Source organism: Lepisosteus oculatus, chromosome 24 (assembly GCF_040954835.1).
Source record: "Lepisosteus oculatus isolate fLepOcu1 chromosome 24, fLepOcu1.hap2, whole genome shotgun sequence".
Classification (NCBI taxonomy): domain Eukaryota; kingdom Metazoa; phylum Chordata; class Actinopteri; order Semionotiformes; family Lepisosteidae; genus Lepisosteus; species Lepisosteus oculatus.
Genome location: NC_090719.1, coordinates 14698258 through 14724784, shown reverse-complemented (window position 1 = coordinate 14724784; position 26527 = coordinate 14698258). Strand labels below are relative to the sequence as shown.

At 48.7% G+C, this 26527-nt stretch overlaps 1 protein-coding gene across 2 annotated transcripts; it reads right to left on the bottom strand.

The window, feature by feature from the left end:
* Window positions 1-187: 187 nt before the first annotated feature.
* LOC102685566 (gelsolin) lies at window positions 188-22782 on the bottom strand. Of its 2 annotated transcripts, XM_015367041.2 has the most exons (18): window positions 22269-22782; window positions 13441-13634; window positions 12604-12758; window positions 12042-12203; window positions 11755-11904; window positions 11407-11496; window positions 10827-10959; window positions 10327-10415; window positions 9800-10015; window positions 9531-9664; window positions 9010-9100; window positions 8759-8785; window positions 5502-5672; window positions 5091-5265; window positions 4090-4211; window positions 2263-2340; window positions 1885-1945; window positions 188-1147 (listed from the first exon to the last, which is right to left on the bottom strand). In XM_015367041.2, exons 2-18 carry the CDS (start codon window positions 13631-13633, stop codon window positions 978-980), a joined length of 2217 nt encoding a protein of 738 aa, XP_015222527.1. In that variant the 5' UTR covers window position 13634; window positions 22269-22782; the 3' UTR covers window positions 188-977. The 2 variants fall into 2 exon arrangements, with proteins under 2 accessions (XP_015222527.1, XP_006640775.1); XM_006640712.3 differs by lacking the exon at window positions 8759-8785 and having other exon boundaries at window positions 22269-22779.
* Between the last annotated feature and the right edge of the window lie 3745 nt (window positions 22783-26527).

Here is a 26527-nt window from a genome sequence, read left to right as displayed (position 1 = left end):
CCGGTCATCACATACAGTTTTAAATTCAGTGCCAGCTGTACCTTACGAATTCTTCAGATATGAAATACCACCAAGTGACAGGAGAACAAAAGAACAAAAAGGTTGTGAAACTGCACTTCTGATTTTTCAAGTGGAACTGAAATAAAAATGTTCAGAACGATTCGAGAGGATTAAGCAGACCAAAGCATTCAGGTTTTCAAAATTTTAATCAGTTTATAAAGAAAGCGCGGATAAGTACATCACATAGGAGGATTGTATGTGCAAAGAGCTGGCCCTATAACTAATGCACAGCTGAACGAGTCCAGTGCCTGTCGGACACAGGGAGCATACAAGAGGAGTCCAGCCTGTTTGTCGTGACAAAACAGGCGCTCTCCACCGTCTGTCCTCTGGCTCTGCAAGAACAGTTTTCCTTTCTGCTTTGAATCTGACGACATTATGGCCTTTCCAAAAACCTGCTGTAAGATTTACATTGGTACAAAGTACCCATCAGGGACCAGCAGGATTAAGTGCTTGTGTATTATGCGGTAGATTTGGTTAATCCTCACTCATCTCATTTCAGGATAACAGTCAATTTTAGCCCTTAATCTGGGAGACAGTTATGACTTTTCCTATGTATTTTGTACTCTTAAACCGCAAAAGAGACTCAAAACTATTCTCTTGAGTTATTCATACAGCCTTTACAACGAAGATAAATGGTCACCCTTTGCAATGTGTATCCTGATAGTCACGCAGTCTTTCTCTTTCAGTCAGTTTCTACAGCAAACAGATGTATTTTTTAACCCTGGCTACAAAAAGGCGGAGGGGTCATTTTGGACTCTCAGCTAAATGAAAAGCAACCTAAACACAGTCCTGTCTAAAGGCATGGCGGGTGGGGGGGCAGTGGGTGGAGACTGTAGAGTGGAGGCGGGAAAGTTTGACTGCAGCTCCAGGATAAGGCAGCTCTCTGATTGGTCTGGGTGGGGGTCAGAGGTCAGAGGTCACACCTGCAGGTCAGCCATGGCACGCTCCAAGGGGTCGGTGCTCCAGTAGTCGTGACTCCAGCCCAGGAACCAGCCCGTGAAGGTGGGGGGCTCGAACCCTTGTTTGATCTTCACGATGGGCGTGCGAGGGTCCCGGTTGGCAGGGTCGGTCTCGATGTAGCGGGCAGCTGGCGAGAGAGGGACAAGGAGTGAGCGAGCCTGAGCCTTCCGTACCGTCGTCCTCCTGAAGGCCACTGTCCCAGATCCTCAGGAAACTGCTAAACGTACTGCTGCTCTCATCACCCATTTAAATCCCTTTTAATGTGCTTAATTTGCCATACAAGGGTCAGCCAGCAGCTCCCAGCTGGCAGCCAACTGAAGCCCAGCAGGTGTGAGCCTGGTCAGTACCTGGACAGGACACCTCCTGGGAAAACTGACGCTGCTGCTGGAAGAGGTGTTAGTGGGGCCAGCGGTCTGCGTGGGCCCTAATGCCCCAGTATAGTGACGGGGACAATATACCCTAAAAAGGTGCCGTCCTTCGAATAATACGTAAAACTGACTCGCTGTGGTCATTAAAACTACCAGGGCATTTCTCGAAAAGAGTAGGGATGTTAACCCCAGTGTCCTGGCCAAATTTCCCCCTGGTCTTTACCAGTCATGGCCTCATAACCCACATCTCTGAACTGGCTCCATCACTCTGCTCTCCTCCCCACTGAGAGCTGGTGTGTGGGGAGCGTACTGGTGCATCACCCAGGTGGGGCTGCAGGGGATCCCCATTACCTGTAAAACGCTTTGAGTGGAGTGTCCAGAAAGGCGCTATATAAGTATAAGGAATTATTGTTATTATTAAATAACCAATACGAGGCAGGATGGGGGGAAAAATGTCATTAAACAACAACAACAACTGCTACAGATATCCCATCACCTGAAGCCATCGCCTCCGTCTTCTCTTCTTCCTGGGCTTCGTCCCCAATCCACACAAAGACCTTCAAGAGGAAGCAGAACAGTTAAACAGCGCACATTCGCAGAGCAATGCACAGGTGCTGCAGTACTCCACAGCCCCTTTAGAACTGTGGCACCAGCAAGCCCCGATTTTAGCTTCAGTTTTCCCTAGCTGCGCTGTCTTCAGCACAGCCAGGAAGTTATCATCCTGACTCGGATCACTGGGGAAAACGCCGCCCGAGTCTCGTTCACGTCACAGCGCTGATCAGATAAATCGAGCTCGCCTCATTCTATATCGGGTCCTTTTTTTTTTTTGAGCTCCCTGGAATGCGCTTACAAAAACCGGAGTCCGGTTTGTTACCTGGTCCCAGGTGTCCAGAATCATAACATCGTCAGTGGCCAGGTCTTCCTGCGTCATCTCCCCTGGCACCTCCTCGATCTGGGGACAGCAGACACGCACAAACACGGAACATTTACTTGGCATCCCAGCCCACCGCCCTTCGCTGTTGCCTCAGTGTGTGTGGGCTGGGTTGTTGCAGACCTCACTACAGCTTCGGACACTTCGCCTGCACTGGGATTTTTTGGGGGGGACTTCTATCAGTCGAGATATGTTGATAGATTTCAGGTTTGTGGTGGGGCACCAAGTGATCGCGCCCATTAACTGTACTGGGACCAGTGACCCCCTGTGACTGTGGGAGCTCTGGTACGTCACCGCTGATCCATACCAGGTTGACCTGTGGGTGTTCGGAACCGACACACCAGAGCAATCATGAGTTTGCTGTTATGAACCTTCTGTGGAGTCAAAAAGCAGTCTTTTAAAGGAACTAGCTTTGAGCACTTCTTCCACTTGCATAAAAATGATCCCTTCTTGTAGCGTAGGTGCATGACTGACTAGTCACAAACAGTCTGTCACTCTACGGAAAAAGAAACTTAAGAGAGAGCCAAGACTTAGGGAGAGTTGAAGTTAAGTTCAGGGAGAATGGATGTAACTGGAAATTTGTTCGCACCAATAGTAGAAACTGCAAGGATCTTTCAAATCTAAACTTGCTGCTTTTGTAGAATGACTTCGGACCTTATATTCACAACACTGGGGTTTAAGTGTCTTGACTGGAGGATCCTAAGACGGTAAGGCAGTGACAAGAACTGATGGGCTCAATTTCCTGTTCTGATCATTAACTTGTCTCGTGTTCTCACACAGGGGAGAAACACAGGCTGGCCGCTGTCCTGTGGGATATATCCTGAAATGAGGTCACTGCTCTAACAATGAAATTTGTATTGATTCATTCAAAAAGGCCTATACTGATCAACCATCGAAGTCTTCACCCGAGAGATGAATAATGTCCTCTCACCAATCAGGCCCTCTCCCAGAACAGTGAAGCAGCACTGCTTGTCTTTCAACATGCTTGTGAGGCAGTGATTTCACAATCTATGCACTACCCTTCCTGTGCCACAACACTTTGTAACCACTCTTCAGTTTTTAACAAATACTATTTCTTACACAGTACTGAGGGTGTTTCATTCAGACATAAGTCTAGAGATTCTTACCCATGATGTATGTTTCTAACTTTTGAGGCACTAGAAAAAAATAGAATTTCTTGTAACGGAATTAGAAAATGCAGTGGAGTTATACGGCATTTAAGAGAAAAACCAGACTAAAGGCTGTTCTGTAAAAAGCATGAATCATATGTTCCTCCATTTACTTTTTACTGCAGAAGTTACCTTTAAAATATAGCATAAAATGATCTTTCCTATGACAACAAAAAAAACATAGGAGACCCCTTTAAGTGTTAGCCTCTTGGACGGTAGTAATGGAAAATAACTATCAATAACCCAGAAAGGGTTTTAAGAAAATGTCAAATGTGGTTTCAATAGTGCATCCCCTTAATTTCGCAACACAATTTCGAAATTCAAACTGTTTCACCAGCTAACCAGTCTCACAGATGATCAACTGGAACACGCGCTCCTTCTCCTGTTGGAAAGTGCTCATCAAAAGGCGCCCTGGTGGGTCTGCAGCACGGTGCACTTCGGGTGAAATGGGACTTGCTAGGAGTTGCTCTATTTGCTTTCAGAAAGGGAATAAGCCAGGAGACTGCTCTAGATTCATGAAAGCGAACAATCTCGGGGTCTCCCTCGTGGCGACACGTTCTCGAACGGCGCGATAAGAACCGCGAGGCGGGGGAAGACTCACGATGAAGCGCCCGGTCTTGTTGGAGCAGGCGAAGAGTCGAGGTGGGTGAGCCTCCATCTTGTCCTTGAGCCTAGCAGAGGTGCGGTAGTCCGCCTTCCCTCCGAGAGCCCCCCAGAAGTCATCTGCGCCCCCGGGGGGTGGGGAGAGAAGAGGAGGAGGGTGAGGGGGTGCACAGCGTCTACCAGGAGTCTCCCTGCGCTCCTCAGCCGCAGTCTTCTGACCACCGGAAGCAGCAGGGGTCTCCCATTATCCCAGGAGACATTCCTACAGGATCAGGCTTAAAGCTGGCCTTGTTCTGCCCCGTGCTGAGGGGTGAGTTTTAATGCACCATCATGTCTGTGGTGTCCTTACTGCAACAGAGCCAGCTTCGGATTCCTTTCAGGCCTCCTCCCATTATAAAGACTTAACCTAAAGAGGTTAACACTGCAAGCTTATACTACATATTTTTCTTTGTACTTTAAAATCCCTCTGGTTTTAAAACGGCGGCCAAGTAAACAGGTCAGTGTTGACTCTGGGCTCTTTTCACACGCCTTCATTTTCCGTTTCCTACCAAGTTTACTCCCAACTGGCAATTCCGAATTGGGAGGAAATTAAGAGGGATATTATTCTTATTTATCTGGTTGACATCTTACATCTCTACCTTTTTACAGAACTTGACATTTTATTGAATATCAATAAAATGAATGAGGAGAGGAGAGAATGAGGATGCCTTGCTCAAGGGTACTGCTTGCAGTTTCGAGAAAAACAGAGGCCAATTTAAGAGCAAAATCAGGGATGTAGACATTCGGTTGCATGTTCTGTCAGTGTTTCGTGGGGTTTATCCGTTTTCTAAATAAATGGCGTCTCTACATTGTGTGCAGTCCTGCCTTGTGCCCTTGGCGTCTAACTAGAAACGAGGGCTTTCTGCTGAGCCACAGCCCTCCCCAGGACTGGTGAAGGATGAAGATTTAGTGGAGGAAGGAGTAGGGTTAGTCGAGAGCAGCCCAGGTCTCCAGTCTTACCAGTCTCTCCGCCCTCCGCCAGCTCAGAGGCGGACACTCCCAGAATTCCACACAGCTGCTGGGCTCCCGTCTTCTCTGTGCTGCTGGCCCCCTGTCCGACCCACAGGAAGGAGGCACCGGGGGTCACCAGGACAAAGGCATCGTTGGAGTTGAGGTTGGAGGCTGTGGTGTCAACCTAGAACGAGAGACCGCGCTGTAGTCCTCTCAAGCCCTGGTGGTCCTGTCTAGTGCTAGGATGCAGCAGACATTCAAAACCCAATCTAGACCTCTGTACCGGCCTGAGCCGTTACAGTCCGCAGTCCCGGCCAAGCAGAGTTCCTGGCTTCCAGGCCGCAGAGACGATCACAGAGCGCCGGCCCCGTCATTGCAGACCTGATTAAACGATGCAAGATGGAACGAAATCGGACTCACCTCCACAGCCCGGGTGCACCCTGCCGAGCTGGAGCGCACCTGGAAGAGCCGCGTCTCGGCAGGCGCCGTCTGCCCCCCCTCGCGGGACGTGCCCCCCTTGTACACCACCATGGGCTGTCCCCCGAAAAGGCTAATGAGGTGCGCCGGCTCCTTGCCCTGGACGACCCGCACCTGCAGCGCAGAGAGGCAGACGGGCAGATGACCGGAGGTGAGGTAAGGAGCACAACATGGGGGGCCGAGACTTAAGGAAAAGGGCTCCTCGGCCCCAGGAGCTGCTAGGTCTCTGCCCTTTGCCAGCTGGTGTCTAGGTGTTGTGAATCTCAGGAGATTAAGACAATGACAAGAACCGACAGGCTCAATTTGCTGTTCTAATCATTAACAGGCTGAATACGTGGACATTACTGGGACGTTTGTTCACACCAATAGCACAAACTGCTGGGATCCTTCAACTCCCAGCTAGCAGCTTCTGTAGAATGACTTCGGACCCTGTATCCACAACACTGGGTTTTATGTGTCCAGGTGTCTTGAGCGGAGGATCCTAAGACTGTAAGGCAGTGACAAGAACTGATGGGCTCAATTTCCTGTTCTGATCATTAACCTGTCTCGTGTTCTCACACAGGGGAGAAACGTACAGGCTGGCCACTGTCCTGTGGGATATATCCTGAAATGAGGTCACTGCTCTAGCAGTGGAACTTGTATCGATTCAATCAAAGGCCTATATTGATCACCCATCTCCGTCTTATCACCGATCACCAGAACAGCGAAGCAGCACTGCTGGTCTTTGAGCATCTTTGTGAGGCAGTGATTTCACCATCACAGCAACATGCTAGATGTGCTGTAACACTATGTAGCCACTCTTCTGTTTGTAAGAAAGACTAATTTCTTGCGTAATGCAGAAAGTATTATGTACGGAAAAGGGTCTGGACTAGTCCGCTGGCCAGCTAGGATTCCCTAAGCATCAGGCTGCGGTTTTGGTGGGGTGTAGGGGGCTACCCCCACAGAAACTGCCGGAATAGTCTGAATTTGGGGGGGGGGCGACACAGTTGATCCAGACACAGTCGATCCAAACACTCCCATCCCAGCACTCAAAAACATAAAAAAAAAAACATAACAGACTTGGTGAGAAAAGGCAGACAGCACACCTTCCTCATGCTGGCGTGAGCATCAAAATGGCAAACTGATTCAATTCATTCAACTATCATTGGGGGCAGGACAAAAAAAAATAATCCTCCAACCTTAAAAACACACTGGCAATGAACAAACGGCGTGTTCTGGATTTAAAGATTCAGAGTGCATTCTTCCTAACCAGTGAAGTTTGTGATTGAAGTTTAAATGCAAGCACTAGATTGATCCTTTCTCAGCTCCCTGTCTGTTGATCAGCCAGCTAAAGGCTTGAATAACAAGTTACTGAAGCATTTGTAGGGATTCTATAAAAGCAGGATACTAGCGTACAGAATATCCCTGTACAAAAAAATCCTTTGCTCCGAGTGGCTCTCCTGTCTGCTGCACTGCTTTTATAGACGTGGTATGTAAAAAAAACTACCCAACACCAGCCACTAGGTGGCTGTGGCGCCCCAGTTACGTGGAAAGTGAGCAGAGATTATGTTGAGCTGGTCTAGAGACAAACCCTTCTGTTGCTCTGGGATATCCTGCCAGTTGATACAGGAATGTCTCATCAGCAAACGGCTTTAAAAAAGAGCTGATTCCTCTCTTTCTAAATCCGGCTGGCTGGCTTTTTTGTTGCTGTCCATTTTAATGTGTTAATGTACTGTAGCTATAGATCCTTGAGCCCTAATCTCTTGCTACTTCCAGTGTACATCTCTGTAGGGGAACAAAATGACCCATGAAGCCCACAGAACTGGACAGTGCGGATGACGTTAAACTCTTAGCATGCAAGCCAATTCTGCTGAGCACTCAGTAGATCTATAAGACCTTTTGGCAAGCACTATTAAATAGGAGAAAGTATCTATATATATTAAAAACAAATGCATTGCATGCAAACATGTATATTAGTATTTAATCTGTGCTAAACCTGCTTTCTGCAGCACTGTACCAGAGCATATTTCTGCACCTGATATTGTCCCTCCTGTGATCACACTCCTCGTTTCAGAGACAATCCTGAGGCTTACTAGTGCATCTGTGGGAGGGGTCAGATTTTACACAGCTGGACACCTGGAGATCTCCATCTGGATGCAGTTGGGTTTTCCTTGCGGTGTCCACTGTGCTGGGTTAGTCGCACTGAGCTGTGAGCTGCACCGAGAGTCATGCAGTGTGCGAACCGCTCAGACACAAATTTGTGTGCAGTGTGTGTAGAACACTTCCAGGGACAGACAGATCCAGGGGTCTGAGCACGAGCTTTATAAAGGGCACTGAAGACAGCAAGAGGAAAAAGAGGGAACAGGCACAGTCTCTCCTATAAGGACGTGAGAGCAGGGAGAAAACTCAAGACCAGCTGTACTTCAGCCAGGCTAGTGCTGAGAGGTCCCTGCAGTGGGCACCAGGAAACAATCCCAGCACTGGCTTTGATCTCTCAGCTGTTCTCCCAACAGACACGCCCTGCAATCCACTGTGAGTCACAGAGGAATGTATAAACACAGAGCTAGAGGCAGGAGACTCAAGGTTTCTCTCTGTACAGTCTCTACACAGAGGAAGGCAGCCCTCTGCTTGCTCTCACCCCTGCCATGATCTGACAGCACTGAAAGCACTCCTGCAGTCAGGCGGAGAGCTGATGCCAACAGTCCCTGAATGCTCTAAACTGGCGACTCGGTTGAAAGGAAGACAAAGGGTTACACTATTTCTGTCCTGCTGATAGTCATCTTCAACTGTCCCTAAACCTAAGCAGCGCTGCCCACGAGCGGGGCGTTGGTGGGACGATCTCAGCAGCGCAGGACCCGCAGGAGGGCCGCCAGTCCTTTTGGACAGCTCTGCCGGGCTTCCCCCGCGATCCAAAACAATCCCATGCAAGCGGACCTTCGCCGCTCGGGGTCTGGAATGAATCCGCACGGCGGCACCGATCGAACGCTCGCCCTGGACTCTTGGAAAAACACGGGCCCACTCTCTCGTGAGTTGGCAAACCGATGCCAGGGCACGCTCGGGCGCTGCCGGAGAACACGCCTGACAGCAGGGCTCGGAAAGCACAGGGCCGAGGAAACGGGAGACGGGAAACGGGAAAGAAAAGAACGAGCGAGTGAGCGAGATCTCTGCCCCGGACTCTTTATAAAGCCACGCAGCCCCTGGAACAGGCAACAGAGAAATACCTGGGTAGTGATACGAGCGCCTTTGACCTGCAAGGACAGAAAAGCACGGGATGAAAGAAGCAGGGAGGGGAGGAAACAACTTAACGAAATCGGACCCCTCCGCAGAGCAGACTTCCGTGTGGAAGTTCTGTTTTTCCAGCACAGGACCCTGCAGATCCTAGCCGAACCCCTGAATGGTCCATGGAACCGAAGCCCACCCTGGTAGAAGACAACCACGCCCTCCCCCCATCTCTTCCTGCTTGTCTACTTGCCTGGACGGGACCCCCTCCCAGCGCTTCATCCAGCTGGGCCGCCAGAATGGCCGAGGCGCCGATCTCGTCCTGGGAGGAGTCGGACCCTTGCCTGCGGAAGACGCACACTTCCTGAGCCGGGGTTTCAATATTCCCCACTTCGCTCCCCCCCCCCCGCTGCTGGCCATGTGGGTTCCCCAAAGTTTTCTGGAAACGGTTTCCTCCAGGAGGAGGAGCTGCGGGTTGCTGCACTACCACGGTGCGGCAGCGAGCCGGTCAGGTCGCAGACACCCGGTCGGGCCGGGCCGGGCCTGTACCGGGATGGGGGACACTGGAGGAAAATGGGTCGCTGCTGTGGGCGGACATTGCGAGGCAGCAACGCTAAACACTGCGGGACCGTGTCACCTGCCTGCTTCGTCATCCATGGGATAAAGTAGGCGATGCACTGATACATAGATTACAGATGTTGTAGTCTATGGCGTTCTGCAAACACCAGCCACGCCTGGAGAGAGAGATCTTGAAGGAGAGGAGCGACGCCTCACCACATGTAGATGATGTGTCCCTGCCGGCCGCCGTGGTTGTAGTTGTACAGGATGATGTAGCTGTCTCCTCCGTAGAACTGCCCGTAGGTGGAGGGGTCCACCGGCACCTTGTCGGAGCCCTCGATCCTCCAGATCTGCGGACGGAAGCGGATACGTTTGATAAAACGGGGGTGTGCTAATCCCCGTCACCATGCCAACTTAAACACACACACACATACACACAAGCAGACAACAGGAAATCGGTGTCCTGCGTGCTGCCCGCGCCTCACCTGTTTCTCGCCCGAGCCGTTGTCCACCATCCCGTGCTGAGCCGCCATGGCCGGCGAGTCGTGCAGCGTGGAGGCGTCGAACGGCACCTTCTCGATCTTGGCGATGCTGTTGGCCACGTAGGCCACGCCCAGGCCCTCCGTCTGGTACAGGTCCCGCCAGTTCTTGAAGAACTGCTTGAACAGAGGCGTCTCCCCCATCTCGGGCAGGATCTGAACCTGACGTGCGCACACGGGGGGAGGGAACGGGACTCAGTTTGCAGCAGTGCAAGGCGAGAGAAAAGAACAGCGATCCGAGGATACAAGAAACACGCTCAACATTTCGCACAGAACAACCGTTCGGCCGAGACGCACAGCGTGACCAGAGAGAGATACGTTGGAGGTCTCCTCAGGAAGCTGAGTCCCGGCTTCAGTTTGAGATTTTTACTGAACGAACCAGTGGGGGCGGCTGACAGGAATCGAAGGGTTTCGAACAACGCAGTTCCGCAGAAGAGCCCCCGTGGGAGGCAGCCGTTCACAGCCGGACTGACCTGGGTGTGCTTGGGATAGCCCATCTTCTTAATGAACTCATCGGCCGTCTTCAGGGCTGCCTTCCTCTCCTCTGTGTTGGCATCCTTACCTATCGGGAAAGGGTCTTAAGTCATTCCCAGCCGCGGACAGGTCTTCCCACCAGAGAGATGGTCAGGACCCATTCCCTGAAAGAGCTGTAAGGTTCTGGTTCCCACAGGGAGACCCGAACATCTGAGCCTGGCAAGAATCTCTCATGGGGACGCGTCAACATGTCCACGTCCTTCTCCAGACTGCAAATGCATTCGGGCAGAAAAACACAAACTGGCAAGCAAACATTCGATTCCCTCTGGTTTCTCATTAGAAGGGGTACTTTGAAGGAGATGAAACCTGAAACTGAATTCTCACAAAATCTTTAAAAAAAAAACAAACAACCATGAACGCATCAGCAGTAACTAGAGCTGGTTCAGACACGGTTCGTTCTTGCCGAAGCCCGCTTCCCCTCTCTCCGGCCCGGACTGACCTTTCCAGACGAAGATCTTGCCGTCGGAGCCGTGGTCCAGGATGAAGCAGTCCCCGGACTCCAGGGAGGTCTGGGAGAAGGGGTTCTCGGCGGCCACGAGGGCGACGGCCATACTCCCACTGGCGTTGGACACCTGCGGGGGGAGACACCCTTCAGCGCCGGGCAAGAGCAGGGTTCCCCACATGCCGGGATTTTAATTTGGGGGTAGGGGAAGCTTCTGCCTCTCAGGCGATGTGGAGAAAATGGCTTTTCTTAATTGCAATCAATTACCAGAGTAAACATCTCTAGAAATATTTACACAACAACACAGGGCTTAGGCCAATCTGTTGTCCCACTATAAGGCATTTAAATAGGGAAATTTCACCTTATTCTTGTTAAAAAAGGGGCAAATATATGTAACTATAAAGCTGATGTTTTGCTATAGCCTGATGTTTCAGCAGACCAGCTGGCTTTATTGTTGGACATGGGGTTAACCAGCTAGGGAGCACAGCGACTGAGGTGGCTCTCCTGTCAGTAGCAGGACGTCCATCTTAAGAAGGCGGGGCGTTCTGCCCGTGTCGGTGGCTGTCTTCACTCTCACCTTGTACAGCTTCGCCATCTTCCTGTTGGATGCATCGGCTTTGAGGTCGTCAGCACCTCCTTCGGGCAGATCCGGCTTCGGTCCCAGAACCTGAGAGAGGACAAAACAAGACTTCATCTTGTCCCCCCTCTTCTCCGGCCGCCAGTGCTACAGTGATGAAGGCTCGTCATCTACAGACCGCGTTCCACCCCTCGCGTTTGACCTGTCCCTGGTCACAATAATCGGCTTTGGGGCTTTTCCTTCGATCCAGTAATCAATACCGAACCGTTTGAGGTGTTCACTGAAGAAAGCCACCCCAGATCAAACTCCAGGAGGAGAACTCCCAGCCTGCGCATCGCCGCGCCTCACCTCCAGCATCTTCTCGCGCTCCGCGCCCTCATTGCACACGTAGACCTGGGCACGCCCGCTGCGCTCGTTGTCACGGATACCCTTGGCCACCTGGGTGGCCTTCAGCTTCTCGAATTTGTTGCTGTTGGAGCCACACCACTGGTAGACCTCCTAGAGCAGGGAGAGAGGGAGGACTCGTCAGTCCAGCCAGCGGCAAGAGAAGCCCTGCCCTGCTCTGGATTGCGGGCTCCAGCTGTACACACGTCATCTCCCCCCCCACAGAACAGTAGCCGTCGCTGGCTCCTTACACTGCCCAGGTCCAGGATGAAGCAGTCTCCCTGGTTGAAGCTGTCCCAGCTGACCGGTACTTCCGTCGCCCTGATGACACGGCGACCCTTCACCTGCAGCAGGCGGTGGACGTTGACCTCATTGGTCACCACGTGCCTGAACCCCGAAGCCACGCCCCCTTTCTGGAACGGGACAAAAAGAGAGCAAGATTGGTCCACCGGCATGCGCTCTGCCGTTTCCCGAAATTCATCAGCACTCGGAATTTCAAATCCGACGCCACCTCGATTGTACCGACTCGAACCACAGGCGAGAAACCGATGACCGAGCTGGCTTGCCGGCCACTCTGGGGGCTCTGGTTTCCTCCCATAGCCCAGAGGCCTACTGGTAGGTTAACTGACTGCTGGGAAAACTGGCCCTGGTGCGTGTGTGTGTGTGTTAGTGTGCGTGTCCGTGTGCATCCTGCCTCATGCCCACTGCTTGCCGGGAGAGGCTCCGGCCCCCCCGCGGCCCTGTCCTGGATCAAGTGGTGAGAAAACGGACAGAAACCCCACGGCGGCACATTCAGAGGGCTCAGTTCCTCACCATGTATTTAATGCCGGATTTGAAGTACCCCAGGAAGGCGCGGGACTCGAACCCCTGCACCTCCCGGTACTGGATGGGTTTGCCGCCCAGGTAGTCGTCCATCTGCACCGTGAAGATGGCCGCCGCCCCGCTCTCGTCCTGCGTGCAGAAGTCCCCTGGAACAGTGCGGCGAGACGCGGGACTCAGCAAAGGTCAACACCCCGAGGGCCAGCCCAGACAGACGTCTTGTTCTTGACCGACACTCTCAAGAACGAGAGCTGGTCAGGGTAGGTTACGTGCCTCTTATCTGCTCAACCATAGTCAGGTGTGCTCCACCTCGGTCCGATTTTACACAGAACTTCGACATCCTACCACAAACTGTTCCATTGCAATAGCCATCACGTGGACTGAGATAATTACACATCTGCAGCAGAGAGGAGCTGCATGAATATTTGCTGCAGCCTCTCAGGAATGCTGCCGACACTCGCCTGCGATGTTTCAACACTCTTTCCAGAACCCAGTGATGTTTTCCCTACAGATACTGATTTTTAACTCTGCATGCAGATCACGTTGGAACGTTTCTGCGGTGAAATGTCTGCTGCACAACCTGTATTTATTCGCTCGTCCATCACATTACGTCAGTCGTTGTAGGGACTAGTGAGCAGGAAGGGCCGCATCACGTCGCCAGCTCGTGGGAACTCGAACGCGCGTTGACGACAACATGGCGACTCGCCAAGTTCACGCTTTTGCCTTTCACTCGAAATTGGTCAAATTTTGGGAGAGCATCAATTAATTTAATTTTGCTACCGAGACACAACGACCGGTCTGGTACCCAGGGCCTCTGCAGTGCTGCCTCACCGAGCCAGAAGTGCAGGTCGTACTGCAGCTGGCCGGAGCGCTGCTTGATGGTGTTGAGGACGACGTACGCGTCGCCGGTGTAGAAATCCCCGTACAGGTTCGCCGGCACCGGCACCAGGTCCATCTTCTCGATCCTCCACACCTGCAGGCCCGCCTCCTGCCCGGCCCGCTCGAACTCCGGGTGATACACCATCCTGTCGGGAATCACAGACCGCCGTCAGCTCCGCTCACCGGCTCCCTCTCCTTTCAGTGGGGTTTTATTTACAGCAGTTCGCTGGTATAGATGTCAGGCTGATCCAGACCACTAACTTACCTTAGAATCCACAGCGCAAGAAAAACACACAACAGTGGACTTCGTGTAGAACTAAGGAGGACACATTTTTAACCAACACATGTACAATTAACTACAGAACACGTTAATTTAGAATTTACTGACACCATATGGGCTGTGGGAGTCAATACACCTTTGGGGTAAATGCATTTCTCAGCTGCCAGTCGGAAGCTGCCATGTTTTTAACTGCAGGGCTGCTCCCAGAAACCCCTGCTCGGGTGTCGGGGCCAATATTCACTAGAACACTTCAAGTTCCTGCAATCTCATATAGCCAAAGGGACGACTCTAGCGTACCAGCTCGTTACATAATTAATGTGGAAATTGGTTTTGGAAACAGAACAATAATAGGAGCCCATTTTAACTAGTCCACAAATCTTAATTTCTTGTGTACCCCGTTTAAAATTGAAATGCTGCGGCAGTCTATAATGCAGAAGCTGCCGAATTTATTTTCCGCTGGATGATTGCGATCTCACTTGTGGCGCGTCTACAAAATTCTCAGTTTCTGCACGTTTAAAGATTTTTTGGACACGGTATCAAAGTTCACCTTAACATCTCCAATAGTACGGAAAGAGAACTGCGGCACATTTGAAGTTACCGATTTGGTCTGGAGTCTGCAGAGCACTGCTGAGAGGGACAGGTGTTTAAATAGTGTAATGACAGAGACTGGAAGGGAACAGTGGAATAGGTCTGTTCTGCAGTACGGAGGTACTTCACAAAATAGTCTGAAAATAAACATGCTAGCTCGCCCAGAGCTTGCTCTTCATCACCACCACCGACTGCACTGCGCAGGACCTCAGACAAGCAGGTAGGCAGGCAGGCTTCTGTTCTGTTGGGGGTCATTTGCACATGCAAACACACTCATGATTTTCAGATATCAATGCAATGTTTCATCTATTTACTACAATAACTATCATTATCGGATAATAATACAAATTGCATATATTAATCTTTATAGGGAATGGAATGAGTGTAGTGAGGACATGCCTCAGTTATAATGTAAGTGGATTAATATTCACAAAAACTCCCTCAATGACTAACTACATTGCACCACACCTGTAACCTGAGATACTGCTACTGTGAAGGACTGTCTTCCATGCGGGAGGGTTACATTTACACCATAGTCTATAAGCTGGCAGCATTCCTTAGCCATTGCCTGAATTCTCTAAGGAGAGTGGATCTCGGTTTTCAGGGATACTAAGAAAAGTGATGAGTTAAAGCAAATAAAAATGGACAACACCTACATCCCAGAAGAAAATAACACTGACCCCCCCCCAACATAACCTTTTACAGTAATTCTTAAATAGTACAGATGTGATCAATACCCCGCAGGTGTGCATTTGTAATAGTAAGCCTTTATATTACAGCATGCAACAAGCACAGTGCAGGACCACTTGTAAAGTCTCTGCAGAGAGAAAATCACCTGCTCTCAAAAAAACACATCTCTTGCAGCGATCGAGAAGTTCAGAAGAAACAGACAGCCACTCAGCGAACACTCAGACCTTTTCACAGACACAGCCTAGAACTGGTCCGCCAGCTTACTGATCGTTGATCAGTACTGATCAAGACCATTCTGGTGCAACAGTTCTACTTTCTGTCCAAAGAACCAGTCTGCTCAAGTGTTGCCTTCACCCACATCCCTGTGGCACAGAAGACATGTACAGTTCAATCTTCTTTCCACTGAATGGCATTAGAAAGTGGCTGTTTGTTAAAAACAACATTTTCTACTTAGAAAGCCAACAGTTTGCAGTTCTAAAGGGAACGGTCCCTTCTGCTGTCCCCTGACTCAGCCAGACGTCAGCACAGACAGATCCCCCCATCCCACAGGCTGCTGTATAAATAGCCAGTCACCTGACCCCTGCAAGGGTGAGGCCTATACAGCTCATCGGTAGAGGAAAATGAGAGAGCGCAGCTCAAAACGAGCCATGCACAGTAATCTCCCAGCGAATGACTCAGCCTTACTGGTTTCCAAAACACGATCCCTCTTCCCCTGCCCTCCACACAAACAGAGAAAGACCTGGTTCTCCTATTTGAATCGATGCAGGCAGGTCTGCAAAAAAGTGGAATCAAGAAACAAATCCTGGATCCTAATTTGGGTTACTGAGATGGGCCACATGGCTCCGACAATGAAAACAGTCACAATGGGAGACTATTTACATCTATTTTGGACAATGTAGGGAAGCCGTTAAAAAGGCAAACAAAATGTTATGATATGTAGTTAAAAGCATAGAATTAAATCTATGACACACAAGAAAGGTCTCATTTTGGATACTGCATAGCTTTGGCCACCCTTTTCTTGTGGGTCTAGGAAAAGATACTGCTGCTCCGGAAACTCCCCACAAAAGAGCAAGCAGATACATCCCAGGGCTCAAAGGAAAACCCTACTCTGAAAGGGCTGAAGGAATCTGTCATCTTGAACAGAAAGGCATGCAAGGGGAACTGACAAGCATTCCAAATCCTCAAAGACAACTGAAACCCCTTCGCTCACTTCTTTACTCAAAGGGTTGTAGGTGTCTGGAACAAGCTACCCAGCTGTTGAAGCTGATCCAGCTGTTTCTTTAAGGAAACCAGGGTTTGAGATCCTTGGGCTTTCCTGCCCTTGCTTAAACGAGTTTTCTTGCTTTTTCTCCGTGCTCTAAGACACTGTACATGCTCAAGGATGCGCCTTTTTAGAGAGCAGACAAGTGAATCCCCCCAGGTATTCTGACTGAACTGGTTCATAAAAGCAGGTTTCTCACAGCCGCGTTCACATGCAGCCAGCAAAGCTCCACCTAAGGCACACCTACTATTTAAAAGACGAAACTGTTCATTGCACCAAACCTTTAAACCATGCAGGGAATATACTGCTTCTTCTCCGACACCTCAGGCAATGTTTAAAGCTCAAATGTAAAAAGACACTGTTAGCTTAGAAGGATTTAAGCTAGTGTCAAATACAGGGATACATTTAGGGCTGAAAGTTCACTATGCTGTTCTTTTACCAATTATAAAAAACATTGATACCCAGGAACCACCTTTTTCCCTGGGGATAGAAGTTCCATGGAAAAGATATTGCATATGTATGCATTTTAATACAGAAATAGGAGAGATCTGAGTAACTATGGAGTTTATTTCTGGTCTGGGAGGCAGAGATAGAGATGATAGAAGACAAAAAAAAAATCACTAAAAGCAAAGGCGTTTATCACTTAGCAAGTTAAGTTTAGAAGAAGCTAAATTTGGTCATACTTATTATGTGATCTGTAGCTTTTAATCATGGGAGAATAACTACAGCATTGATTACACTGATCTACAACTTTTCCAAGCCCTGTCCTTTAGATTTGGCATTAACTAGGAATGGTGAAGAAGAGTGCTTTCAAAACATATAAGCCTTTGTCTAAATAATACAGATATTCGGCATTTAACTGAAGTTGTGCACATTTTTCTAATCCACGTTTCCTGAAAACCAGGAAGACACATCTTCAACTCAAAATTAAGATCTGCCTAGCTGGAGGTGCCTGAACAGGGCTAAGTGCACAGTGCAGAGTTTCAGCCACAAAGACACTACAGGCAATTTCGATGTTTTTAGAAGTAAATGCTAAAAAAATTTACATATTCACCTTTATTTTAAAGAAAGCTACCCGATGATTTGCCTCCATTTCTTTTATGCAAAGTTATAAGAGGTTTCATGAAGCTCACAGGCATTTCTTCCCCATCTGCCTACCTTATAGTTACTTCTATCCAAATTACTGTTTGTACAGAGTAGTAGTCATGGTATGACTCTGAGCTCAGGAAGGTCAAATTTTAACTGGAAAGATCTGGAGTTGTGTACCCTGAGTCGGGGATCTGAAAAACACTTGAATAGAAAGCTAACTGTCGATGGATAAGATACTTTATCATACAAGGGGTTTACACACTGCTGACAGAACCAGCAGCAAGAGAAAGGAAGACGAACAAAACTGAAAATGGTTCTTTAGAAGGACAGGGACACAGAGGCAGGGAATACATATTTTAATCCACAATTATAGATTTGTTTCAGATCCATTTACCACACGTCTCGAGCCCCACAAAAAAATAATGCCTGCAAATGCGACATCTTTCAGAGCATAACGTAAGGCGCACAGAAAACCTCCTCAAACCAGGTTCCTGCAAGCCAGCCTCCACACACAGCTGCAATCCCATACTGCACAGGATGAGGAGCGAAACTGCTCACCAGACACTTAACCAGTCTGGGCTTCACGCTTTGATCTACAGTCTGTGCGGAAGAGAGACAGCAGGATCTCTCATTAGTGACTCAGCCTCTCCACTTAAACATTTCATTACTACGACATACACAGGACTCCAGACTCTCTGCCTGTTTGCTAAAACCCTTTCAGCTATTGTGGTGCATTATGACAATGCAGACCACTGACATTCTGACAGCATCTCCAACCGTGCCTGTCCTGAAGCTGATCAGGCGCGGGTGATCCCCTGAAACTCGCCTTGAGTTGGTATGATTACACATTCGCCGGGCCTCTCTTCCAGCGCACACTATGACTGCTAAGACGAAGACGTTAACATCTTAAGTTCACGCCTCAGCCACCAGAAACCTGCAACGACGATGCAATTCAACAGCTGACTCACGTGAATCGTTTACTGCTGGGAACCATGACTGAACTATTTAACAGTTAAGTTATAGAAAGCCTAATACTGAATTACTTTGACTACTTTATTTACTTCCGAGCTTACTTTTTTTTTTTTTTTAAATCGCTCAGGCAAGAGTTCTGTGAAAATGAATGAGCAGTGTGGTCCTCCTGCATTCTCACCACAGCCTTCAAGAACTCTAGCTGAATTCCAGTATTACAGAAGAAGCATCACCAGGCTCTTCATAAAAATCACCCTAACTACTACAAAGGCACGGTGTCATTATCCTTTGCATCACATTGATCGCATCCAGGTTGTGTTGCAATTACACTGGATAAATAAAACAAAATAAGGAAGTGGCACCCAGAGATGTCAGGCCCCACCCAGAGCTAGCACAGTTCCCAGAATATTGACAGAAGCCCAAGCTCAGGCCTGCGGTATCTCTAAGATCTCCAGAAAGCAGACACTCTCATCCATAAAACCGTCAATGGCGTCAGTCCCTGTGTACACACGCAAGGTGCCGTGTGTCGTTTCAGAGCTCAGACATCGAGGCGCACAGAGTAAATGGGGGTATGAGCAGCAGGAGCGTACGCGCAGATCTAGGGCCTGTTTCACTAGCTTGTTTTTTTTCCCCCTCCAGTTTTGGCAGAACAAAGTTTTCCGCTCGGCAACGCGTGGGCGATGTCCAGAGCCCTGCAGCCCAACAGGCTGTTTCGCAGACTTACACCTCGGGCTCAACTCGGAAGCGTCAAAAGAACGTCCCTCATCCGACGGGATTCGCAGAACAAACGTCGACATTTCAGTCAATTCAACCTCAGCCAAAAGACAGAAAGGCCAGGACTTTACAAAAAACAGTAAACACGGTAACAGTGCGTTTCTGGTGCTGGGAATGCTGGGGGGGGGTGATTTAAGGCTGACACACACAAGCCCATTGATCGAATCAAAGCACCACACAGACGCTGAAGCACGATGGGATTAGCTGGGGACATTCCTCTAGGCTGACAGCTGCTACACCCACAGCTGACCATAGAGGCGACAGTTTTCATCTGTCTTTGGGAGAAACACACCCAGTTTGGCAGACTGGCCTCGTGCCAGCCTCAAAGGGGTAGCTAGGATATACAGATCTGCCAGGATAAAATGCACATCCGTGCGGCAGCCATGCAGGAAAACAGCAACCCACAGCCAGTCACACTGGGGGGGGGAGTGGAATTCATGACATCTTGGATATACAAAAAACCCACATTTGCACTTATACAGTACATATCCTCCATTACAGGGTATTTAAGAATCCACTCAACCACTGATCATTGTCAACAGTTTACATCACACCTCTCCTACCGTGTTCCGTTCATCATGCGCGATATGTTATAATAATAATAAAAAACATTATTGTATATGGCGCCTTTAAAGGTGGCTTCTCAAAGTGCTTTACAGAACAACAACAATTAAAAAATACACAAGTTGTGCACAGTGAGAGGAGGCAGTAGATGGGAGTATTGAATGTGGCAGGAGCACAGGGGTAAATAATAGAACCAATGAAGTAAAGACTCTTCTAAAGAAGACTGTTTTGAGTCTAGAAACTATATATAGTTAATACTATATCGCTAACATGTACTTACTGTTCTTATAACTATACAGCTTACATATACTAAAAACACATTTTAGCTATATAGTAAAGGAACAAGTAAAGGTTTATTCCCTACTGAAACGAGAAGAAAACAGCCAAAACGTTGTTCTTCTCTTTTCAGCCGGGAATAAACCTTTACTTGTTCCTTTGCAGCCTACGCATGCTGCTGCTGCTGCCCACCTGAACTACTTTAGCTATACAGTTATTTGTACGACCTCTCTCCCAGTTTCCCCCTGTCATCTGTACAATAAGGAAGCTTCCCAAGTTCACAGTGCCCATCGATGGGGTTTTTCCAGTTCTTTTTGTGCCGCCTACACTGTCGATGTGCACAGTTTATGGAACCTGAAATATGTGCTTGTTTCCCTCCTCATTTACTTCTGCAGGAGGTGTGTCAAAAACTGTTTGCTCTTGCTCCAGGAAATGGTTTACAGCTCTGAGTAGAAGCAGCTATGTCAGAGTGTTATCAGTTTTCTGAGCACACGCCTCGCTCAGGTACTGTTTGACAGGGCGCTCAATGTGATTTCTGCCTCTGCTGAACTGCAAAAAAAAAAAAAAGCATTTCCTTTTTTTCTATTCTTCGTGATCAAGTATGAATCCCAAAATAACTGCTGGAGGACTCAGGCCATAACATTCTGTAGGGTTTATGACTCAGGCTGTGTGTTTTCCTGTGCAACAGCTCACTAACTTATTTTAACTTGGGGGAAAATCAATGTAACTAATGCCGTTACTTCCTGCCATCGCCAAAACACTACGGTCCAAAAAGTGGCCTGTGTTTGCTTGTGTGTGCATTTCCATGGTTACCAAACGAATCACTATGGAAAATATGTTGTATGTTTCAAACATAGCATCTATGAGCATTTAAAAAAAAAAACCTGACTCATCTGACTTATTAACACAACGCTGGCTCTAGATTCTTAGATTATCGATGTATACTCATGCACAGCTTTTCTCACTTGGCCTCTTTAAACAGGGAGAAGTTTTTTAGCGTTAGGCTGGTGGCTCAGGCCTAGTAACTCGGGGATTCTACAAAGCTTCAGAAGGCGTAAATGACCAGACCTGAGAAAGATACACACTGCTAATACACTGCTTTAGGACAGGACAAAAACCATGCAAAGTACAGGAAGAAAGTGCCAGAACTGTACTTCATCCGCCACCAGGTGCTGGAACTAATCATGCATTTTCTACACTTAAGTACCCAAGTATCGCATAATAGCGAGGTTTTCTAGAACACAGTTCCGTGAACACATGGTCAAGAAGTCAGAATGCGTGCTACTCAATTTAGTTTTGTATGGACTTTGATAAGGAACCAGTAACAGGTTTGCTGTGAACAAAACGCCCGCAGTACAGCGTGCGTAAGCCGTGCTCAAGGGTACAAACCTGCCCCACCTGGGGTTCGTTCACTTTATCTGGCTGAAGGCAACAGACAGGTAAACGGCTAGAGCGGTAAACTACAACATGAACAGTTTATATTAATGTTACAATGTTTTATAAACTTCAAATCTACAGTTTATATTTTTTTCGGGAAGTTACAAAACCGGCACGCGTGTCAGATCTTTATATTACGACTTCCACACAGTAATGAAGCGCATCTCGTATGCAAACAACTCTTACCCTGAAGAATATTCCGGATTGCAACTGCTGGTACGGTTTTTCCCCCCTACTTTCGGTTTAATGCGAGTTTGTTAAGGCCCATATATGGGAATATTTGCGCCCTGTTTTCAAAACAGTAGATCCTGCAGGTTTTTGTCCCCTGTGGGTTCAAAAAGCTGTTTAGATAAGAGGAGATCAATCAACCACAGATGCTGGAAACAAATTGCACTACAGATTGTTCCATACCTTTATGAAAATACCACACGATGCAAACTTGAAGCATTTTAAACCACGGACAAAACATAAAGCGCCGCCTTTAAAACTCTATTAGATAAAACTTCTTAATTGCTATTCATAAAAACATCAGTCCCGATCAAAGTAGGCGTTTGCCGAGGCGTACTGATTTCTCTTGATGGAAATAAACTCGCCACCGATTAAAAAAAAAAACCTGAATCTGTGGAGCTAGCCTTGGACTTTAACAAAGGCAGGAAGAGACTTGAACCCCAAACGGGTATCGAAAAAACGACCAATAACTCGTATCTCAACAAGACTATCAGGCTGCTGTTCCATCGCGGACTTCATGTTGTTTTTTATTATTGCACGGTTCTTGCTGCAAATAAGATTTTTTTTTTTACGAAACAAAAGCCGTGCTATGCGCGCAAATCCTTCGTAAGACGTCATCGTTACCTGAAATGCAGTGGGGCTGTCGGTCAGCGTCGGGATCTTTGGGAGAGAAATCGCCTTCTTGCTACACGGCTAGAAATCTCTGGGCACGTCTGGTGCGTCCGGCCGGGGCGACGCCCTTTTGAGAGGCTGTGCGCTCCGAGCCCTGTGCCCACCCCTCGCCGGCTCCCAGACCGCCGCAGGACGAAAATAGCTCGCTTAACCTCGCAGGTCGTCGCTGCAGTCTTGACAGAGGCTCGCTCGGGAGGCAGACGCACGGTGCTCGTACAGTGCAAGAGTCAGGGTCCCCTTTCCCCCCACAATAGCAACAGAAAAGCCTTGCCTGCCCTGATTCCAGAAGTGTGCTCCCCCCCGTATGGATGAGTGCGCACACATGAAAGCTTCATAAAACAGATGGCGTCTCCTTTGTATTGAAATCCAAGTACGCGATTTTGATGAACGTGTTGAATCCCACGATAAATACCTGGGGTTTTTAATGCTTTTCTACATAGATCATTGTGCCTGCAACTGTAAAAAAAAAAACAACAACTAAGCACTGTTAGCTTCGACTGATCCAGTCATTAAGGCTCACATCCGGATTTTTCACTACATCCACCCTTATCAAGTACTGACAAGTAAAGGCAGAAGTCTTCCAATGTCATAGAGGCGTCTTCTTTCAAGTTATCTTTTTTTTTCCACAGCTTCCGAAGTTTTATTCTGAAGTTGTTGGGGGTTTTTTTCATCACACCACAGTGGCTTTTCAAACAGATCTTGCACACTTTGCGAAATAGAGGCATTTTGTTGCGATAACTGTTTACAAAAAAAAAAGATTAAATGATTCAATCTAGGCGAACAAAAGGCCAGACCGGTATAAGAAGCACTCCCATGTTGTGCTGATATACTGTATATGATGATGAAGACAAAATTACCATGACTGTTATTTCAAAACCTGCCGGTGGTCCACAAGTTAGAAAAGGATGATTAAAGGGGTTTATAAGGAGGTCATGACTGGTAAAGGCCGGGGGAAATTTGGCCGGGACAGCGGGGTAACACCCCTACTCTTTTCGAGAAACGCCCCGGGAGTTTCAATAACCACAGAGAGTCAAGATGACTTATGACTCATCCGAGAGACGGCTCCTTTTTACAGTATAGTGTCCCCATCACTATACTGGGGCATTAGGACTCACACAGACCCATACTGGTCCCACTAACCTTTCTTCCAGCAGCAGCCCCAGCTTTCCCAGGAGTCTCCCCTCCAGGTACCGACCAGGCTCACACTGCTGGGCTCCAGTGGGCTGCCAGCCGGGAGCTGCAGGCAGACAGATGGATGGATGACCCAAGATGGGACCCCTGTCAGCAGAGGAGAGCGCTGCCCTGCAGCCTGCTTTCGTACTACAGAAGATGGGAGAAGTTCTGGCCTGATGAGTCTTTAGGCTTAATTATGGACCAAGCACACAAAATGGCCTGACAGGGATGTGAAACACTGACCATCATTTCACGTGAGGCCAGATCAGTGACTCTCCTTTTTCAGAATAGAAAGGACAGATGTGTTGCAGATGTTAGAAGCACTCTAGACACCTCAGATATGTTTTGGTGACCTCATGGTCTTTGGAAGGTAGGAGAAAACTAGAGTACCTGGTGGAAACCTGAGCCAACAGTGGGAAGCACATGCAAGCTTCCCACAGAAGGAGCCCCAGGGCAGAATCGAACCCGGATCCCGAGGGCTGCAGGCAGCAGCAGCTCCCAGCCTCACGGTGAATAAAGGGACCACATCTGAATCAGTTCACAACACTGAACTGAACTCAATCCGTCTTTCGGATGAGACGCAAAACCGAGGTCCTGACTCTCTGTGGTCATTAAAAATCCCAGGGCGTTTCTCGAAAAGAGTAGGGGCGTAACCCCGGCGTCCTGGCCCAAAATATCCCCCTGGCCTTTACCAGTCATGGCCTCCTAATAATCCCCATCTATGAACTGGCATCTTCCAGGAGGGGCTGCACACTGGTGGGGGTGGAGGGGATCCCCATTACCTGTAAAGCGCTTTGAATGGAGTGTCCAGAAAAGCGCTATATAAGTGTAAGCATTATTATTATTATTAATAATAATAATGCACCTCGCTGAGAAAAACAGGAGTATTGCAGATCAATATTCTGTCCGGTTATGTGACGTCCTGCAAAGGGTGTATCCCCCTTGCCAACGTTGCCTGCCGGGATAGGCTCCCGATCCCTCGCATCCTGTATCGGACAAAGCCGTTGGAAAATGAATGGATAATATGAAGCCTCCATATCAACGATAAAGGGGGATGCCAAATAGTTTTATAGCTTGTAATGTATCGCCCTCTGGCGGCTGTCTTCCGAACTACCCAGCCCTGGGTCTCCGACTATGTAATCCCTCCACCCCGGAAGTGACGTCTCCATGACCCCGTAAGGTGAAGACGTGTAACCGAATCGCCCAATCAGGTCCTGCCACCCTTTCAAGCCCCGCCCACCTTCTCCCGCGAGACCGTCTCTGTCTTGTCAACAGCAGCTTTGCCAGCAACGTTACCCGTGGAGAAGGGCGACGGTTTTCTTCCCGGACACATTGAGCTGCTATTATAATGATAATAATTATCATCATCATCATAATTCGCCTTTTTAGGAGCAGGAGGACCCAAGCTATCACAGAACAGGAGGCCAAGCAGTCAGAGGACATGATCACGGAGGGTCTCAGGGAAACAGACTGCAAGTATTTACAGTACGGTGTCCCCGTCACTATACTGGGGCATTAGGACCCACACAGACCGCAGGGTGAGCGCCCCCCACTGGCCCCACTAACACCTCTTCCAGCAGCAGCCTTAGTGTTTCCCAGGAGTCTCCCCTCCAGGTACTGGCCAGACTCACACCTGCTGAGCCACAGTGAGCTGCCAGCTGCCAGACACAAACCTGCTAACTGGACTGACCTTGGGGATAAACTCGGACTGAGGCTGCAGGCCAGCATGCCTCTGGGCTGTGGGGGGGGAACTGGAGCAGACCCACACAAACCAGCGAGGAACATGCAAACTCCACACAGACAGCACCCCGGGAACTGAACCCAGGGCTGTGAGGCTGCAGTGCTCAACGCTGAGCTTCACAGGGCGGTGCGACAGGCTGCAGCAGTGGAGCAGAAGGAGCTTGTATCGGGGAAACTCCCCAGCCAGCCGCGGGGGAGAGCAGAAATGTGCAGCCTGCTTGTTGTCCGTTAGCAGGGCTGCCTCGCCGAGGTCCACACCCCCAGCTCTGATCAGCTGTGATGTCTCTGACCACTTCCTCCTGGCTCCTGCGTCCCAGGCACCCTGCAGGAGCCAGATCTGCATCCTTACCCGGACGAGACCCTGATCCAGAGCAGACGCTGCAATCTTTTGAGTCACTTCAGAAAAACAATCACATCCTCTGAAAAAGAGGCCCTTTCTCACATTACCATCATGTCTGGAAACTAGATTTATGACTGAGAGGCGTACTATAAAATCAGTTGTTCATACGTGATACCACAGTGTCAGTGTTTATAAACTGGTCAACAAGGTGAAATATTATTATCACTGCCATGTATTTTACTGAAATGTACAACAAAGGTCTCACCTCTTTAATAGAGTTCCTGTGATATTATCTAGTAACTAACTCACGTTATTTATTTAATTTACATGTTCATCACTTACAAAAAACCTCTGAAGGTGAAAGCCACAATAATAATACAAGTCCAGTCCTTGTACTGTCGTTTATTTTGATAAAGATAGGGTTTAATAGTAGAAATACAGTCGAAAGAAAATACAACGCAAACAAGAGTACATACAACATATCAATAACATCGTCCGTTTGACAAAACAGAGTCAAGAGCCAGTAAGGTGCGCACAGTTTTCATTTCACGTTTTTACATTTCCAAAAAGTCCGCCAACACGCCTTCACACCTGTTGTTGGCGCCGTCCTGTAAAGCCCTCAAAGGCGCTATAGAAAATAAAGCTGTGTCGTTAGAGAGATAAGAGATAGATAAGAGTGGATTGATCCCGTAGGGAAACGCTGTATCATCAGAGAGATAGAGATAGATAAGAGTTGATTGATCCCGTAGGGAAACTGATTCATATTATTATTATTACTTTGAATAGTCCGGGACACAGGACTCTCCCCTCTGTAGGAGCACAGTGCCGTGTCGGTGTCACCGTGAAGCTGAGTGCACACCGTGCACGGCGATACTTCCGCAGTGCTGCCGACGGGACGGGACGCCCGTGGCCGGTGGCCCGTGGCCCGTGGCCTCGCGCCTCGCGCCTCGCGCGGGCG

What these genes read in the sequence shown, in the direction of transcription:
- LOC102685566 (XM_015367041.2), bottom strand. Translation starts at nt 13,633, where the DNA reads ATGGTGTATCACCCGGAGTTCGAGCGGGCCGGGCAGGAGGCGGGCCTG. An exon ending in AGCGCGAGAAGATGCTGGAG is followed by an intron (nt 11,497 to 11,754) that starts GTGAGGCGCGGC and finishes GTCCTCTCTCAG; the next exon opens with GTTCTGGGACCGAAGCCGGA. An exon ending in GGTGCACCCGGGCTGTGGAG is followed by an intron (nt 5,266 to 5,501) that starts GTGAGTCCGATT and finishes CTCTCGTTCTAG; the next exon opens with GTTGACACCACAGCCTCCAA.